At 34.9% G+C, this 19,681-nt stretch overlaps 1 protein-coding gene across 4 annotated transcripts in view; it reads right to left on the bottom strand.

The window, feature by feature from the left end:
- Positions 1-19,681, bottom strand: part of Fstl5 (follistatin like 5) — a 591,337-nt gene that overhangs the window by 96,121 nt on the left and 475,535 nt on the right. For all 4 annotated transcript variants that reach the window (XM_021158305.1, XM_029475620.1, XM_029475621.1 and 1 more), the window contains 2 exons: positions 17,622-17,783; positions 13,035-13,169 (listed from right to left, as the gene is read on the bottom strand). In XM_021158305.1, the coding sequence (XP_021013964.1) occupies positions 13,035-13,169; positions 17,622-17,783 (297 nt within the window). The remainder of the gene's footprint in view (positions 1-13,034; positions 13,170-17,621; positions 17,784-19,681) is intronic.

Below are 19,681 nucleotides of genomic sequence, written 5' to 3'. Positions count from 1 at the left end.
AATATCAAGGAACTTGAGGATTTTTGCAATAAAGGATAAGCGCCTGAGCAAGGGACTTACAGAAATCGTGCAAAACCTTGGGCTTCATTTATAAAACAATAAATACGTGGATGTTCTAAACAGGGCACACCTGCATTCTGAGCACTCAAAAGACAGAGGTAAGGGTTTTCTCTTTGGACGATGAATATACAGAATATCAGAGAAACATGAACTTCAGCAGAGCCAAAATATACTTGGTCATTTTCAAGTTAATATTAGAAAAAACAACATCTGCTGTAGAACTCCATAAACTATTATTGAGTTTGCCTAGATAAAACCTCCTTGAAAAACTGCAGGGAAAACTAGCCCAAGTCAAGGTCAGTCATGGAAATTTTAACACAAAATGTTCAAGGCCAGGTCTTGATTAATGTGCATACATTAATAATCAAATTGCACATGGATTTTAGAGGTGACTTTCTAAGCATAGTAAATATTGGTATCTAAGACTGAGTAAAAAGAAGACAGTGCTGCCCCAGAAATTTAAACAACTTAGAGGCTTATAGTATATCTCTATTGTGCCCCTTGAAATATTAATGCTTCTATTCTTGGATGACTACTTCAAAATGTTGCCCTAGAGATCGAATATTGAAAAAGAATCAAAGGAATACCCTGCCTGGTTCTTCTGTAGTCCTCCCTGCATCTCTCTACTTTGCCATCCATGCTTCCATAACTGCAGCATCTAAACTTAAAAGAGACTAAAGCCAGCTGCTTTATCTATTCTCGACATTAGAAGGGGATAAAAATGAGCAACATTGGCTGCTCAGACCACCCAGTGCTCCCAGTGACTAGACTACCAACCAAGGAGTGTACAGGGAGGGATCCATGGCTTCAGGTACATATGTAGCCCAGGATGGCCTTTTCTGACATCAGTGGGTGGGGAGGCCCCTGGTCCTGTGGAGGTTTGATGCCTCAGTGTAGGAGGATGCTGGAGCAGTTGGGTGGAAGAGTGTGGGTGGGTTCGGGAGCACCCTTATAGAGGCAAAGGGGAAAGGGAGGATGTGGGATGGGGGGTGTGGTTGTGGAGGGATAACTGGGAAGTGGGATATCATTTGAGATGTAAACGAATGGAATGATTAAACAATAGTAATAATAATGAGCAACAGCAGCAGAGACACATTGGGTAGTGAAGTTATTTAGACAGGCCACAAGGGAAGGAGGTCAAAGATGTTTACAGAGAGGATCCACCAAAAGCAACTAAGCTCAGACTGCTAGCTGAGTGAGGAGATGCTTCTGGAAAAAGAATGTTGGTGTCTACTATGAGGGTTTTCTGTGCAACATCCCACGAGCACACAGACTCTAGAAATAAAGCATTATCATGCATGATGTATTAGATGAAGCAAGCACTTTCCCTTATTTCTGTGTCCATGCTTTCCTCAAATCTTATATTCCTCACACTCATACTATTGGACAGAAAAATGACAGCATTTTAATAAAACTATAAACTTAGTAAGAACTTAGTAAATTTGACCAGTAATAAAATGTCTAAAATGCAAAGTAGCATATTAAATAGTTGTAATATGTAAAATTGATCAAGTAATTTACAAAGATGCTTTGCTTTAAACTATTTTGATAATAATAATAAAATACTTTCACACTTTTGCAGAAATGTGTATATTTAATGCTGTGAGACTGATAAACTGCAGTTTTTTTGTTGAAGGAACTAAAAACAACTAGTTCACTCATAGGCTACAGTTCTATGTTCTTTTGGCTTAAAGTTAAAAGAAAATACAGAATACCAGCAGAACTTGATTATTGTTTTCTGTCCAAACTTCTTATGACTTTAGTTTTCATCAGTCAATAAAATTAATTTACTCTTCAAAAAAAAAATAAAATAACTAAATTTTTTTCTTTAAGAATATATTTTTACAGTTTTATTCAAATGGTGATTTTTATCTATTGTTTAATGCAGGGCAATAATGATAAGAGCAAGTATGTGAAACATCTGAGATGTCTGCATGTGCTGGACCGTGTCAAGCATTTCAGATCACCAGATCCACTAGATATTTATTTATACCAATATCTTCAATGACATTAATTGTGTCACAATTAAATCTAAAAGTGTAAACTAGCATATGCATTTCTTAAAATCCAATAGAGGAGTAAATAACTGGAATTAAGGCAATGTTTTGAAAGTCAATGGATGCATTGGCCCAGAAATTTTCTTGAACATTACACAAAATGTATTTAAGTGAAGCTCTCCTGCCAAAAGTATCCCCTCACAAGGTTTGTCCTAGTCACATAAGCACATGGAAAGTTACAGGTAGATGATCTCCTAGGCTTTGTCACAGCAAGCTCTTTATGGTGTGGGAATAGCTTTATGTTCACAGTGAACTAAACAAACAGGAGAAGCCTGAAGACAAATATATAGTCCCTGATTATTTTAATATGCTTATGCATTATGAAGTACTCTTTTTAGAAATATTGATTTTTGTCTTAGAAGTCTGAATAAGCTAATAAAGAAAATTGTAGTAGCTTTTTAAATTCTGCATTATGCCTAGCAATGGTTAGAAGATGAACAGAAGATAATCCACCTCTATACCATGAGGCCACGTTATTGTATATCAGCAGAGAAGTTTCTAATTCAGATATTCCTCTGAGATTAAACAGAGGATACACAAGAAAACCCTATTTTACTATCATGGAGATTGAAATTAGGCAAACTCCTACTCAGATGATTAAAAAGAAACACACAAGATGTTGTTATATTAAAAGTAAAATCCAGCAAACAAAGAAATGAAATCTTGCATATTTTGATAAAACCTACAAAAAGTCTCAATAATAAATGAGCAAGAAGCTGGTTCACATTTTCAGAATATAACTATGTCTTTCTTAAAGTGAACCACTCCAGTCCTGCTCTATTAGTCTGTATTAACCTAGTCTTGCAAATTACAGGTGATTATGTTGCAACAATATGACAGGGTAATCCCAAAGGTAACCTAATGCGGTACGAGCTTCATGATTCTTCCCCAGCTTGAATATTCTCTTAGGTCTCTAACCCACATGGAAGAATTATCAACTTACTTCAACTGGTTTCTTTTTCTGTGACTTCTCACCCTGGCCTTAGTGGTTATAATGCTATCATTTTATACGATGCTTTATTATAAATGCATCCTGGACTAAATTTGAGGCTTTTGAATATGGAGAAGTGATTTATTCACTGTTCAATACATCAGCAACATGTTTGTTCCAAATGGGTAAAACCATGAATAAACCAAAGTATTGTATTCTGTAGATATTTTATTCTCTGTAAAATAAAAGTTCTTACTGAGAATCTAAATTTTCTGAGTGTTCATTTTCAGCTGCCAATTAATAAATAAATGGTAAAGTCTAAGGTTTAATAATTCCGACAATTTTCAAGGTAACTAGGTTCACAGACATTTATATGACATAAATTAGCCAGGCATTTTGTAGGCAGTAGCAGAAGGATCATGAGTTGAGATTGGATTATACTACATAATAAGAGTCTTCTCTCATAAATATATTACTCAAATTATAGATATTGTAAAGAGTTTATGTAAATAAAATCAATTTGTAATGGAAATCGGAAAAGGAAATGTAAAGGGAGCTTACTGTAAAAACAATAAAAATCAAAACATATTATTTTTTTCCTAAATATTACCAAACTGCAAAGTAATCTCATGACTCTAATGTGTATGACTTCTGTCTGTGAGGTGTATGAAAATTAAGTCGAGAAGTTTATGCCAATGCTATTTGCAAAGGATGCAAACACGAGAGTGGTGGCAGCAGTCTGTACCTAGTCTTGTTCTGTCGTGTAAATATCTCTTCTGTAAATGTAAATATCAATTTAATTTCCTCAGATGAAGTGATAAAAGGAGACCTTTACAAATACATGGTTTGAGGCAAGCTAAGAATTGTTCTACCTATCTTTAAGACTGGGCCTATAAGCTTCTAACCTCTGTTCAATCTAATCTTCTACAAGCCTGGGCACTGAAAATTTCAGCATCCAGCCTCCACTTGCTAACCTAGGCCTAGAATATTTCAGCCTCCAAGACTTACTGATGCATAAACTCATGCTTTCTAGTTCATGCTGAACTTTGGTTGGCCAGGTCAACTCAGTTGTTCTGGCTCTAGGCCGACTGATTCAAATTGTTTTCTTTCCACTTCTGATGGATTTGGATTCCTTGGAAAGATTGCTTCAAACTCTTGTTCTTTACTAACCTGAACTGATCTACTTGAATCCCCACACTCACCAGACAATTTGAAGTAAGTCAACTTTCCCTCACTGTTATTTAAGTAGCCCCTCTTTCCTGTCTATTCTTATGAGAGTTGTGCTTATACTATTTCTGACTCGTTCTGTTAAATCTTTCTCTGATCCATCGTTTTGTCTGCATCTAATTAGACATCTTTGTTTAGGAATAAATGTATGCATTAAAGGCTTGTTTGTATTCTTGCCACAGGGACTAAAGGTATGTTTAAGGGCTGTCTGTATTCTAGCCAGAGGGATTAAAGGCTTGCATTCCAGCCAGGGTGATTAAGGTATGTGACATGTCTACATTCCTATTGGATCATATTTTTGGATGCAATCACTTGCAGAAGCAGCGATGCTGCTGGACTAACATTCCACCACAGCTCTCCATGCTCCCTGCAATTTTGTTCTGCATTTCTTATTATTGTAAAGTTGAAGAGCTATTACCCTTTGGTTTTAGTAGATGTTTCCTTTAAAAGTAAGGGGTACTTCAATGTGAATCAGGGCATTGGAGATTCAAACTTCATTGTCTCTGAAATGTCTTCTTAAAACTAGGTGGAAGTTTGTATTTTGGTTGTGGATTCATCTATATTATGTATTTATTTAGCACAATACTTACCCATGTATTACTTGTATTGCTGTGTCCCTAGTAAATCTTTAGAGATTAGGAATTTTTTCAGACACATAGCACACACAGATAGTCTCTGCACTACACAGCCTAAGGGAAGAAGATCACATCAATATAGGAAGTGGAGGCTAGACAAGACATCACGTCTATCTCTATAATAAATAAACAAATAATAAAAAGATAACATATTGTCAATATATCCACATTGTTTCCTCTGACATTTCATTCAATACTATGGAAGATAACCCAGAAATTCTATTCTAACCTTAAAAATAATATAATTAAAATTAGTAAATAAATTGTACTATGTACCTAAGCATATACACATTCTATCCTTTACTGGACAATAATATATCATGAAAACTACAATATACAGTTTTTCTCTAGAGAATAATTTCAGTGTTATGAGTCAAAATATATTTAGAAAAATATTGGTTTACCAGTGTAACATGTTAAAGATGGGAACCTAAATATCTCATCTACTCTTTGCACAGATTCACTGTTCAAAATGGTAGGGATGAGAATAAATACACTCAAAGAGAGACAGTGATAAAAGTAGAGGAGGGCCATCCCACTGGGGATATAATTTCATGAAAGATTCTCTTAGAAAATTATTAATCAATTGTGATTGTACTTTTTAAAATAAAAAAAGGAGCAGAGAATGAAGGAAAGTCCATCCAGAGGCCACCCCACCTAGGGATCCATCCCATCTGCAGACACCAAACCCCCATACTGTTACTAGTAACAAGAATCACTTGCTGACAGGAGCCTGGTATGGCTGTTCCCTGAGAAGTTCTAACAGCACCTGATTAATACTCAGATACTCACAGGCAACCATTGAACTCAGCCCAGAGGCCCCATCAGGAGACATAGAGGAAGGATTGAAGGGGTTGAAGGGGATTGCAACCCCATAAGAAGAACAGTATCATCTAACCAGACTACCTAGAGCTACCAGGGACTAAACTACCAACCAAAGCATGTACCAAGAAGTATCCATGACTCCAGATACTTATGTATCAGAAGACTGCCTTATCTGGCATCAATGTGAGGAAAGGCCCTTGGTCCTGTGGAGGCTTGATGCTCCAGTGTAGGGGAGATGCTAGAGCAGTGAGGCAGGAGTGGGTGAGTGGAGCACCCTCATAGAGGCAACAGAGGGAGGAGAGAGCAGATGGGATGGGGATATGTGTGGAGAAGAAACTGTGAAAGGGAATATCACTTGAAATATAAACAAATAAAATGATTAATCAAAAGAAAATTAAGCACAGAGTTATATGTCAAGAGTTCACTAAGCTTAATGCATGTTTTAGAAATAGAGACACTCAAAAAGAATACAATTATCTCAACATCATCAAAAAAAATCTCACGGATTTAAAAAATATGTAACTGAGGAAAGTAAATTGTTTTCTATGGTTATCACTGGAAATATTTCATAATTCTAAAATACAAATAAATAATCATTAATTTTATTTGTGATATCTTCAAGGCATTAGTTTTGGATATTTTTTCTATAATATATTTTGAAAGTTTTAAATGTAATTTTAGAGAACCAGTACATATACACTTTTGTTTTCATAACACTGTGTACATCTTTAAATATAAATATCCACAGACACACATCATTAATTTTAATAATAACCGAGCATTCCATTGCAAAGCTCTACACATTTATTTAACTAATTTCTTTCTGATAGATGTTCAGATTCACTAAAATACACAAACCGTAGCTTCTTCTTATTGCTCTTATTTTTTTGCTTTTACTTCAAAGTTTATAGAGATTTTTATATTGAACAATGCCATTGCATAAAAATTAGTTATCATGCATAAAATTATATAAATAAAATGTCATTAAATAATAAATGTGCTTTTTGTAATATGTTTTTAGGCTAGCAAATTTCAAATGTACAATATGTGCCTATAAACTCAAGGAAATAAAGTAAAATAAGATGGATTTCATCTTTATTTGTCATGGGGAATAGTGATTTGTAACTGTTCACAACTGCTATAAACTTGACAATCTAGTAACATTCAGATCATATGCTTCCATTTTACATGATTCAGTGCTGTTATAAAAAATGATCACATATTAGAAATGGTTTAAGTCAATATCATTGGAAACAATATTATTTTTAAAGTATAGGCTTCAGATACTGAATGATAAGGCAGATCATTTGAACATGTGCTGGCAACAATTGAATAGATTTATTATACAATTTATTTCATGGATATGGTAGTTTTGGCCAAATTAAATATCATAAATATTTTAACTGGTGATAAAAATAAATCCTATTGAATAATAAAAAATTATCAGATATTTATTTCATAATGAGCTTACTACTCACTTGATTATAATATTTTCATGCAGACATGTACGATATTTCCTTCAATCCATACAACCTTCCATTTATGCATTTCCCTTTTCACATAAATGGGTCTATGTGCTTGAAATACCACAACCAGCTCTGCCTCCAGGTTTGAATCACCATACTCAAATAATTGCATGCTTTAAGCCACTTTAAAACTTTCTTCTTCTTTTAAAATAGAAAAACATACCATAGATGTTCTATATCTTTAAAAGGTTTTGCAGAGTTGGAGAAAGGGTTCAGGGATTTGAGAGCTTGCTGTTCTTCTGAAGAACTAGATTTCAGATCCCAGCATCCATCTGGGACAGCCGATAACCAGCTTTGTATCTCTACCTTCAGAGGATCCAGAACAGTCTTCTGACTACTATGGTCACCTGCATGCATGTGGACACACACACACACAAACACATACATACACACACACACACACACAAACACATACATACACACACACACATACACACAAACACACACACAAACACATACATACACACAAACACATACACACACACAAACACACACACACAAACACATACACACATACACACACACAAACACACACACACAAACACACACACACAAACACATACACACAAACACATACACACATTTTAAAGAAGCTATAATCTTAAAAATATGTTTTAAGATTTTTTGTACAAATAACTGCATTTTATCATATATTTAAGTCTTTATAGTTAAATTACAGCTACTGCAATTTTACATATTGAATATCAAGTCTAAATGGTTTATTCATGTAAGTAACGATGCAGAATTTAACCCATTTAGATCATTCTTATAAAGTGACAGAAAGGTAAACTTTCTATTGGAATCCCCAAGTTAAGGCTTGTAAACCTTTCTATGGGCTGTAGTGCAGGCAACAGAGTGGTAGAGACAGTCTATACTATACCGATGGATGTGGAGATCATGGATGACAGACTGATGACAGATGAGAAAATACATTCTGAAGTGGTCTTTAAGAGCTTTGGCAATACTAGGCTACAGTGTTACAAATGAATTCAGAAGAGGAAGCCATTTGGTAAATGGCACTAACATGAGTAGACATCCAATGTTAGAACTAATTTACTTCTAAAAACAAACACTCTCTTCAAGACTCTTAATTTTTGTTTCACAATTAAAAACTTATACAAATATATTAATTCTTATTAACATAAATGGCCTCTTTTATGCCAGCTAGTGGTGGCACATACGTTTAGTCCCAGCACTTAGGAGGCAGAAGCAAATCGCTATTAGTTTGAGGCTAGCTTGGTCTACATAGTGAGTTTCAAGACAGCCAAAGGTATGCACAGCAACTCTGTCTCAGAAAACCATTTACAAAACAAGCTTTTAATGTATGAAATTTGTAAAAGGATTATTGTAATAAGCTACCATTGTCAACTTTAACAATCTGACATTGAAAAAGAAACATATACAGAATAAATATATCATCACAGTATGTTTAATATTTTTAGACTACAATATACAATATACAAAATAACTACAATATAGTACACTTATAAATCATGTTTTACCATGGTCAATTAGCTATATTAACCCCATTTCTTTCTAAAATCTTGGCCAGATGTGATTCAATTTTTGCTTGGGTTTATGTAGCCAGTAGCTTCAACATTCCCTATGGCCAACAGATTGTTGTTCATGTACTTTAACCCTAAAGGTGAATCTTTGCCAGCTGAGCACTGCTGAGAGTGGATATGTATAAAGCGTTTGCCAAATGCAAGATGTTTCCTTATAAATAGCATATGTCCTTTGTCTAAATTCACACATGCACTTCACATTATCCTCTCCAAAGCTTGTTATAAGCATCACACGTTTACCTATGACTCACCCATTGAATCTTACTACCCTGTAAGCTTAAAATAAAAAAGTCAGGGTGTCAGTTAGGAGTCCTTTTTTCCAATTCAGCTACTCACTGAAAAAACTTACAGTGGAAAAAACTTACAAAAATCAAGCTCTATGGCCCAAAAGATTAAAGTTGAAAGTCGTTTCTGAGTTGCTGCCCATCTAATGCTTTTCTCGAGTATTCTCTCCACAGTGTCATGATGCGAGAAAACGAACTATGGGAAACTGTAATTGATAGTACTGTGACTGTCCTATCATGTAGGAAATAACTGGGTTATAGCTGCAAGGCCGTCACTAAACAAAGTATGTATTTTGCGATTTATTGAGCACCTAAATCTTCCTTCAGTGTTATACTGTAAATCGAAGCTCCATACTTCACCACAACTTTCAGAAAGGAAACTGAAGATGAACACTCTGCCATCTTCACTGACACTTCTTAAATGTGAAGTGGTTGGACTTGCAGCTTTGATTTGACTCTTTCTCTAACACAAGGGATTTTGTGGAGTGGAGAGAATCTGAACTTTACTTAAAATATTTCAATATCCATACTAAAGAAAAATATCTTTGTTTTCAGAGAGCAGAGTTTATTTTTCTTAGATGTGAAAAGAAATATTTCTTGTGTTTTTGGTCAATAAACATTCTTATGTACTCAAATCCGTCTATCACTACATGTATTTTATATTTATATGCATTCATTCAGTGTAAAAACTCTGATTTACACCAGTCACTGGATTTTCCAGGTTTTTTTTTTATTTAAAATAAAAACTTGTGAACAAGAATCCAGAAACTATTTTGAGAAAGTTAGCATGAGTCAGATGAATGTTACTGTGTGCTAACCAGTCTGAAAAGAACATCATTATTTACGTATATGCATATATATTCCAACAAAAATTTCTTAGTTTGCTCATTTTTATTTTCTACTATAGTAGAAGGAAATGAAGCTCTAAGTGGGCAAGTGACAAGTTCAAATCACAGAACTGACAGGTGACCCAACCCTGTCCGATTACAAAAAGAATTCTTTTCCGTTATACCAGATGTGTGTGTGTGTGTGTGTGTTGTAACATCTAAAACGGAATATTCCTTTTGGAAAAGTTAAAAAAAAAAGTACATAATACCCAAGATACAGTCCACAGAACTCAAAAGGTCAATAAACTGAAGAGCCCAAGTGAGGGTCCCACAGTCCCACTTGGGAGAGAGAAGAAAGCAACTAGAAGTGTGGAGGGAGGAAGGGAACTGTGAGGGAAAGTGGATGGGGCCTGGGAGGAAGAAAGGAAACTGATCTGGTATTGGGTGAGGGAAAAGGACTGAGGTCCAGCAGAAAGAATGGAAACAGGCAACCTCAGGAGGTAGGAGGTTGAGGGGATGCTTCAGAATTCACCAGACCTAGGAGGTGAGAGACTCTCAGTACTCAAAGGGACATAACTTAGATGAAATGCTCAACAGTAGGGTGTGGGAACTTATAGTGTCCACCTCCAGCAAGAAGACAGGGTATCAAGTGAGGGAGGGGGTTCTCATCCCACAGCCAAAACTCTGACCCATAATTGTTTCTATCTGAAAGAACTGCACAGATGGAAATAGAGGGGAGCGTGAGGAAAAGAAGGCCCAGTGACAGACCCAAACTGAGATTCAGCTCAAGGGGAGACCCCCAAGACCTGACACTTACTGAGGCTATGGAGCACTCACTAAAAGGGACTTATTATGACCGCACTCACGAAGACCCAACAAGCAGCTGAAAGAGTCAAATGCAGGTATTTGTATCCAACCAATGGTCAGAAGCTGCTGACGCCTGTGATTGAATTAAGGAAAGGATGTAAGAAGCTGAAAAGGAGGCCGACCCTGTAGGGTGAGCAGCAGTCTCAATTAACCTGCACCCTTGAAATCTCTCAAACACTGGGCCCAGCTGATATGAGGCCCCCAACACATAATACAGCACAGGACTGCTGAGTCTGTGTTCAGTCAGATCTGATGCACCTAACCCTCAAGAGACTGGAGGACTCAGGGAGTTTGTAGACCGGGATGGGTAGGGGGTGGGGGATGGGACATCCTCTTGGAGACAGGGGTCTGGGGAGGAGGTATGGCATGTGGAACAGTCGAAGGGTGGATGGAGATGGGTTTAGGATAAAAATATGGAGTGTAATAAATAAATAAATAAATAAATAAATAAATAACAGACAAAAGGTTCTTAATTTTCTTGTAAATGGATGAAATAAGAAGAAAAAAAACTGCAGTGACTGTCAGGTTCTTTGGCTTTCTAAAAGACAGATGTCCAAATGGAAATGGCTGTGTCTAAGTTCCTAAATTGAACAAGAAGTAAGCCTTAACAGGGACAACCAAAAGACCCCCATTTCCATAGCATAGCTTCTACTTAATTTCAGCTCTACCTTGCTGTTCAGAGTTTCAAAAGGGTACACTGTACCTGAAACACCACTAGGACCAGAGAAACCTAACACATTAAGATGAATAAAATTCTAGTTTAGGCACACTCAAGTTCAGTTCACATTCTTCTATAACTGTAATAGCAAATATAACGTTTAAGTACTTCCTAAAATCAATATTTTTACATCAGCATAATATGCATGGCATTAAAAAGAAAATTGGAATAATGAAGTAAAATGTCTCATGAATACAATCATGAATAACAAATAAAAGGCCAGAATTTAATTCCTTATAATTAAGTTTAAGAAAAAACAAGTTAAAAAATGTAGTTAGTAGAGAAAATAAAAGGAATAAAGAAATTATAGCCTTTGTTTCTATTAGCAAGTTGGCTTTCATTTTTACTTTTCTGCCTTAAAACATTTCTACTTAAATATTACTTTATAATGATGATTGTTATTCCCAGAAACAATCTATAGAAAATGTTGTACTCCTTCCCAGGTCTCAGTAGCCTCCTCTTGCTCTCTCATACTCACCTGAGTTCATTGATGTCACAGTGGATGTTTCTACCTTCATCAAATTAGGCTCAGAGAAATACACCCCAAACAAGAGGTACAAAACATCCGAACCTTGCAAAACTTACAACTGTCAAAGACTGATCTGTGAGCAGAGGTGACAACCTGCTCAAGTGCATCCAGACCAAGTCATGAAACTGCCACCCTAGGGTCAATGTGAGCTTAAATACCTGAGCCTTGCCCAGAGTTCACTTAATAAAAAACCTTCATCTGTAACAAACACATAATGTGCTACTTTAATTATTCCCTTTCTGTAGCACTGCCATAACACAACTGGATGAATAAAATTAACAACACTGTATCCCGTATCACAGAATAGAGACACATTTAAGTGTAATCAGGAGAAATTATGAACTGTTTAATTTGAAGGATACTCTAATTAGCCTGAGCTCATCACAACTCCAGAATCCATTGTGTCAATTGAACTATAAATATGTACAAGTATATAGGTGAAATAGCTTTGAATGCTTGTGTATAGTACACTTTTACCCAATCCCAAGAGATAATCATATGGCCCATGCCATGAGGACAAAGAATTTTTACTATACTGGACAGGGTGGATCTGCTGCAGAGGTCACAACATAGCTGCTGCTTCAAAGGCTGCTATGTCACTGGCAGATCCAGAAAGAGGCAAAGTTAAAACCACATATAAACACAGTGATGATTGTTTCAGGGCTTTAAATTTCACAAACTGTTTGGAAAAGGGATTTTTTAAGGATTTAAATTCTTGCATGAGCACACAGGAACTCGGGGTCTGGAACATCTTATGTATACTGCTGTACTGCTGCTGATGCTGCAGGGGAAACTGCACCTGCTCTCAAACATCATCCAAACTATTTTAAGTGTTTTAAGATTTCCAATGTTCCTGAAAACAGAAATTGTTTGTTTTTATGTTCTGTGCATGTTGCAAATGGCAAAGCCCAAGTCTATAAAATATGATGTGTGGTGTGTGTGTGTGTGTGTGTGTGTGTGCTAGGGTGGGACTCAATACATACGTGTTTTCCTAGCAGAATCTTCCACAAAAAGAGAAGAGATGTCTTCATCCACACCGGCTTCATTCCTAGCAATGCACGTGTATGCTCCTGTATCTTCATAACGGACATTGCTTATGTGGACCTCACTGCCATTTGCTGTGAACAGAAAGCAAATGCAACTTGTGAACTACAGTCTCAGCTTTGGTACAGTGCATTCCGATTTCACAGCCACACAGCTCACTAAGCTTGTCCTAATTAAACTGTTTTCCTTCCTGCTTCCATACTTTGGAGATATTCCAAATAGCTCCAGAGGCTTTCAAGTGTTTGTACATGGTTACATCACTCCATGGACGAGAGCCCTGCACTAACAAGTGCAAACATTTTACATTTTATACCATTACCTTTTCCTATATTACATATGAAATATTTCATATAAATAGCTATCATCCTATATGTGTTTACAGCTAAAACCCAATGTTTAAACACAGGTTTCCTAGGACAAACAACAGCAATCCTGTTCACTTAAAGGAACACATGTGAAAATCTGTCATGAATTCAGTGAATTCTATCTTCAAGTCAAGTTTCATTAAGGAAGTTTACACTGTACTAGTGCCATTAAGAGACTTTATTACATATTTGGAAATATTAAAGAGGGCAGTGAGATGATGTCACAATTGTCTGAAATTTCACCAAAAAACTTACCAAAAATAAAATATGATACAGAAATATAATCATCTTAAATATGAATAAAATTTCAAATCTTTTATATTTGCTCCTTGTTTCCCAGCCGCAAGAATAATGAATTACGGACTAGAACACTACTTTACATGTCAACTGAATAACAGTTAAATTGGTGTGGTTGAGTTGGAGAAGAGGGGTTATTTGAGATAGAAGGTGTGATGAGAAAAGGTAAGGGTGTCTTCCCCCACAAAAACTATCAGAAACTGTAGCTTGAATGTAAAATGCCTCCATAGATACATATCTTTGAGCATTTGCTTCCCAGAAAGTAGCACCGATTTGGAAGTTTGTGGAATCTTTAGGAGGAATAGTCTCTCTAAGGGAAATATAGTGGGAAGAATCCATGATGCTTAAAGAACAGACTCATTTCCTTCTCTCTGTTAAGTTCCTTACTGCCAAAGCAATGTGATCAGCCAGTCTCCTTCCATCTTGTCTTTGCTGCCATAGTGAAATGTATGCCTCCAAGTTGAGAACAGAATAAGTCCTTTCTCCTTAAGATGCTTTTGTCAGCTATTCAGTCCCAACATCAACAAGTAACTAACACAGAAGAAAATGTCTGGCTCAACTTGTCTGTCCCAGCGATTGAGATTAATAGCTCTTCCACTTGCCTGTAGATATACTGCCAAAAACCTATCAGTGGGGAGCGAGTCCCCAAGGAAGAACTGATGCTGAAGCTCATTTCTCTTTCACATCACTTGCTAATTTTAATTTTTTCTTTTATTTTTTTAGCTTTGAGTTTTTACTGTTCAGTTGTAGTTTAGCTGATCACTCCTCTGAATAGGCTTCCTTTCCCCACCAATACTCTACATCATTTTCACGCATGTTTGTCATACTTGTGTCCCATATGTTTTCTTGTTCATTTACCATTATCCACTTACCTCTAATTTTCCATCTCCTCTTCATTGTCTCTTAATTAGAAACAGCCTATAAATCTATTCACTGCTCAGAAAATCTGTAGGATATATTTACTAGCTTTTAAATTTTACTGAATATTATTTGACTTTGCTTATTTTTCTAGATTTTTTGCTTTATTGTATTTGTTTTTGTTTTTGTGGTTAATCATTAGTTTATTTATTTGGGATCTCTCAAACTTTTTTATTTTCTTTATCTTTTGGGTATAGTGTGTGTGTGTGTGTAGGGGGTGTAATCACTTAGAACTTTAAATTGTCCTCTCAAAACTGACTGGATCTTATCCTACTATTTTAATTTAATTACAAGAATTTTCAGTTTGCCCTCCAATTTACTTCGTAACCCAGGGATCTTCCAAAGAATATTATTTAGTATGCAAGTATATGGCTAGTTCCTGTAGTTTCTCCTGTTGATTTCCAGTTATACCTTAATCTGATAAGAGACAAGGAATTATTACAATTTTAATAGGGCTTGCCTTATGACCTAGAATGTGATAAATCTTCCACAGAGAAGCTTCCATGGATCACTGAGTATATATACATACATATATATATATATATATATATATATAACATTTGGTAGGATACTATGAAGAGAGCTATGAATTCAGTTGACCTATGGTATAATTAAACTCTCATGTTCCTTTGTAGATTTCTATTTTTTGAGGAAATAACCAAATATTCAAGTAGTATATTTAAGGCTTTAACTTATATCTATCATTAAAAGTAAATGTCCTTGTTTTCTAAGTTACAAAGTAAATAGAAATGATCAGGAAGCTATGTCTTGTTCTTAATAAATCAGTAAGTAAGAAGGACACTCAGAGCCCATCAAAGAGGATTGGCTCTCATGTCCTTCTAGAAGAAAATTTTGCCTCTTTCAACATAAAATCCCCTGCTTCCCTCCTGATGTTTATGGTTCTTTCTGTGCTGTCCCCTCTCTCCTGTCCTGCATCTCTAGAATATGTCCCTCAAATCATTGACTTTCCACCAAGAGATTCAACTTTTTCTTAGTCCCTTTTATTTTGTGCCAGAGCCTGGAATGGAATATATGTATTTCTACATTCTCATTTCTAATCTCACCAAAGAGAATGCTATTGATGATTCTTTTCAAAACACTGTCACCACAAGCTGAAGACCCAGCACTGGGGTGGACTTCAGGTTTCTCCTCTGAACTTTCTATGCATCTAGCAGTGCTAAGTATGTCCTTCATATTAACATTTTATTTTTTTCTGTGGTATTCTTGGGGGTTGACTCCTTAATGAATTTTCCTCTTTTTTACTATATATCTTAAAGTTGTATGCTGATAAAATGTTTGTGCTATCATAAGATTTTATTTCCCTTCATTCATGTATTATCATAAAGCACATAATTACTCAGTCCACGCAGACTTTGATTTAAAACACTAACGCTAAAGAACATAAATAAATAAATAACCATAGTATTGAACTAATCTCATAAACTACATTATCTATAGCATTCTAACAGTTTTTCTCTTAAATTGTTCTTCCTCCTCTTATCTAACATTTTTATTTATTCTCTAAAACTATTTATTTATGCTTATGTTGATCACTGAAAATAACTTTTTTGTCTGAGACTCTACTTTTATGTTTCAGTCTAGAATGAAGAACTTGTAACATTTATCTCCCTGATTTTCATGGAAGACAACAGATACAAGTATGTATAAAATAGGTTACTGTGACAAATGGGCAAAATAGTGCAGGAGTGAAGGATACTTGGACTTCTCTTTATTCTATTTCTATTATTTTGGTTAGCCTTTGTGGCTAGGCTACAGACACAGATATATAAACATTATAAATACATAAATTTTATGCTCTAGTTCTTGATGTATGCAGGTAGAGTCCCCAGACACTGACCATTCAGGGCAAATTTCTGATGATGAGTGTCACTGGATCATGAAGACCTGGCCCACATGTCCAGTTTTCCCAATATCTTTATACCTGGTGTGGACAACTGTAGATCCCCAGTGAGAACTAGCTGGAAGAACTTGCAAACAAGAATTCCAAACAATGATAAAGTAATTAATAAATTAAAAAAAAAAAGAATTCCAGAAAATGATTATAACTAGGTTCAGAGAACATCAACATGACATGGCTGTGCTTCACAAAAACAAAAACAAAAAATAAATTAATGAATGATAACTAAATTAACAATGAATTCATAGCAACTTATGAAAATATAATTCAATAAAAAGAGATGGCATCATTAAAAAAGCTTAACTAATACTGAAAATGAATATCTCAATATCATCATAGCAAACTTCTATCACATATCATGGTTGTAGTATTAAAGGCACAGATATATAAAAGAATATTGAAAACTGCAAGAGAGAGATGTCAATTACAAACGTGGTCCCATCAGAATAAAATCTGATTATTTGACAGAAACTTTTAAAGCCAGAAGGTGACTAGAAAGATGCATTTTAAGTGTTGAAAGGCCACAACTGGCAACCCACACTACTCAGAACAGTATGCAATAAATTAATGGAGAAATAAAACAAAAACAAAAAGCAGCAATAACAAAAACCTTCCACGTTAAAAAAAAAAAAAAGGCAGATTAAAGGAATGTTTAACCACTACATCCACCCTAGTTCTTCAGAGAACTCTAGAAGTGATACTTCAATCTGAAGAGGTTGATAAACACACTCAAGATGTCACCAGGAAGCAAAGAAACAATTGAAGACCAATTAATCAAAAGACATATAAATTAGGCAGCTCACTTAGTGGCACCCTATATTAATCTCAATGACAAGACTATTATTTACAACAATAAACATATTAGAAAATTCTATCAGTTTTATCTTAGCTGCAGCCATGTTATACTACTGCCAAGAGTTGCTGCAATAGCTCATTGTCTCACATTTGTTCTGTCTTGAATTTTGTCTAAATTTTATTCAAATAGATGTGCACACTTATTTAATGACAGGAATACAAGAAACAGGCACCTTGAAGTGTGAGCTGTTTGGAGAGCTTCGGTGTAATGTCAATCCCATTCTTCAGCCAGCCAAGCTGAGGGTCTGGTATGCCCTCTGCATGGCACCTCAGGCTTGCAGTTACACCAGGTTCTCTGGCCTGACTCTCTGGATACACTCGGATAACTGGAGGAACTAAAGGGGAGAAAAAACATGGGTAAATAATCAGAATTTACCATTTGATTATGAAAATAAAGACAAAATGTAAGATGATCACTTATGAATTAAATATCTTTATTAGGTTCTATAATTAGTTTCCTGGCATATCATATGTATCTACTAAAATGTCCTGGGGATTTTTGGATGACAGGTAATTCTGAGTATATATATATATATATATATATATATATATATATATATATACCACAATTCAAACATGATATATAATGTTTCAAAAACTATAAAATCTTGAAAATATAATATTGAAATAGGCCAACTAAAGGATGACTTAGTCATTAAATTGACACTTAAAATGCATTATAATGAACTAAAACCGAATGGACTGAGTTATTTGAATAAGTAAGTACGTAGCTAGAAAGGAATACATTCCTTTGCAACAGTACATTTAGAAATTAATAAAATCTTATACATAATAGTATACTAAACCCAAATTATTACCAATAAATTTTGTTTAAAGCACCTAATACATTACACTAAGCACAAGAAAACATTATAACAAAGATTTAAAGTAAATAAAATGAATAAAGACAATTAGTTGGTAAAATGAAAACATTATTGATGAATTTACTATTCCCAAATTTATCTGAATATGTAAGTTCACCCCCAATAAACCTTTAAATTCAGTTTTGTATAGAAGTGTAATAGATAATGCTCAAATCCACGATGAGTTAAAAGAAGCTCCAAGTGGTCAAAATAATCTCAAAAAGTAGAATGAAAGCTAAAGGGACCCCATGTTGGTTGTTAGAGCTGTGAGATACTGACATGAGGATAATCACAGAGAACTGTGGAGTATAGTTGAAAGCCCACAAATAACCAGGCACTACTATGGTCAACTGTTATTTCACGTAGTGCCAAGATAATGTCCAGTAGAACAGTTAATCCATCCAGGTATATGAACTTGACTCCATCATAATATATTTAGATGTATATATACATAATATATGTTATATGTGTATATAATTTGATTCAAGTTAAATCATAGCTCTAAATGTACATGTCAAACATTATAAGTCCTACTTCATAAAATATTTAAATTATATATATTGTATGTATATAATATTTAAATCAAGCTGAATCATAGTTCTAAATATAAAAATCAAATATTATAAATCCTATGAAATAGGTCTTCAAAAGAAGTATAAAAAGTAGCGTTATATGAACTGAACAGGTTATAATTTTGAATACGTATATGCACACACATACATACATGCATTCAATAACCATCAGAGAAAAAGCAGACTATTAATTTGAAGGAAAATGGGAAAGGGCATATGGGAGGGTTTGAAGGGTATAGCCTGAAGGGAGATATATGATTAAATTATAATCACAAAAATAAAACTAATAAAATGATAAAAGTATCAAGTTGTTATCATGATATATCATCATCTTTTACTAAGCTATTCATACATAACTTATCCCTATTTATGGAATAAACAGTGTGTTTCACAAAAAAATGGAAAAGAAAGAAAGCATAGTCACTCATTCTATCATTGAATTTGATGAAAATGCCAAAGCTATGACCCACATAATCACAAGCATCAACACAAAAGCAAATGACTTAAATCTCAATTGAATTACAATTTTTTTTGGATCATCACAGGAAATTATCAATGAAGATGAAGAGGGTACTGGAAAATGTGGCTCAGTGGCTAAAAGCAATGGTGCCAAATGCTGAAGATGGGTTTAATTGACAGCACTGACATGGTAGTTCACAATCATGCAATTCGTTTTAGAGAATCTGACACTCTTATCTAACCTTAGTGTGAATTAAAAATACACATGATATGCATGCATACATAGAGGGGAAAACTCATGTATATAAAATAAGTATAAATCTATAGCAATAAGAATGG

This window comes from Mus caroli, chromosome 3 (genome assembly GCF_900094665.2).
Source record: "Mus caroli chromosome 3, CAROLI_EIJ_v1.1, whole genome shotgun sequence".
NCBI lineage: Eukaryota > Metazoa > Chordata > Mammalia > Rodentia > Muridae > Mus > Mus caroli.
The sequence above is the reverse complement of the archived record's forward strand: the minus strand, read 5'-3'. Positions and strand labels throughout refer to the sequence as shown.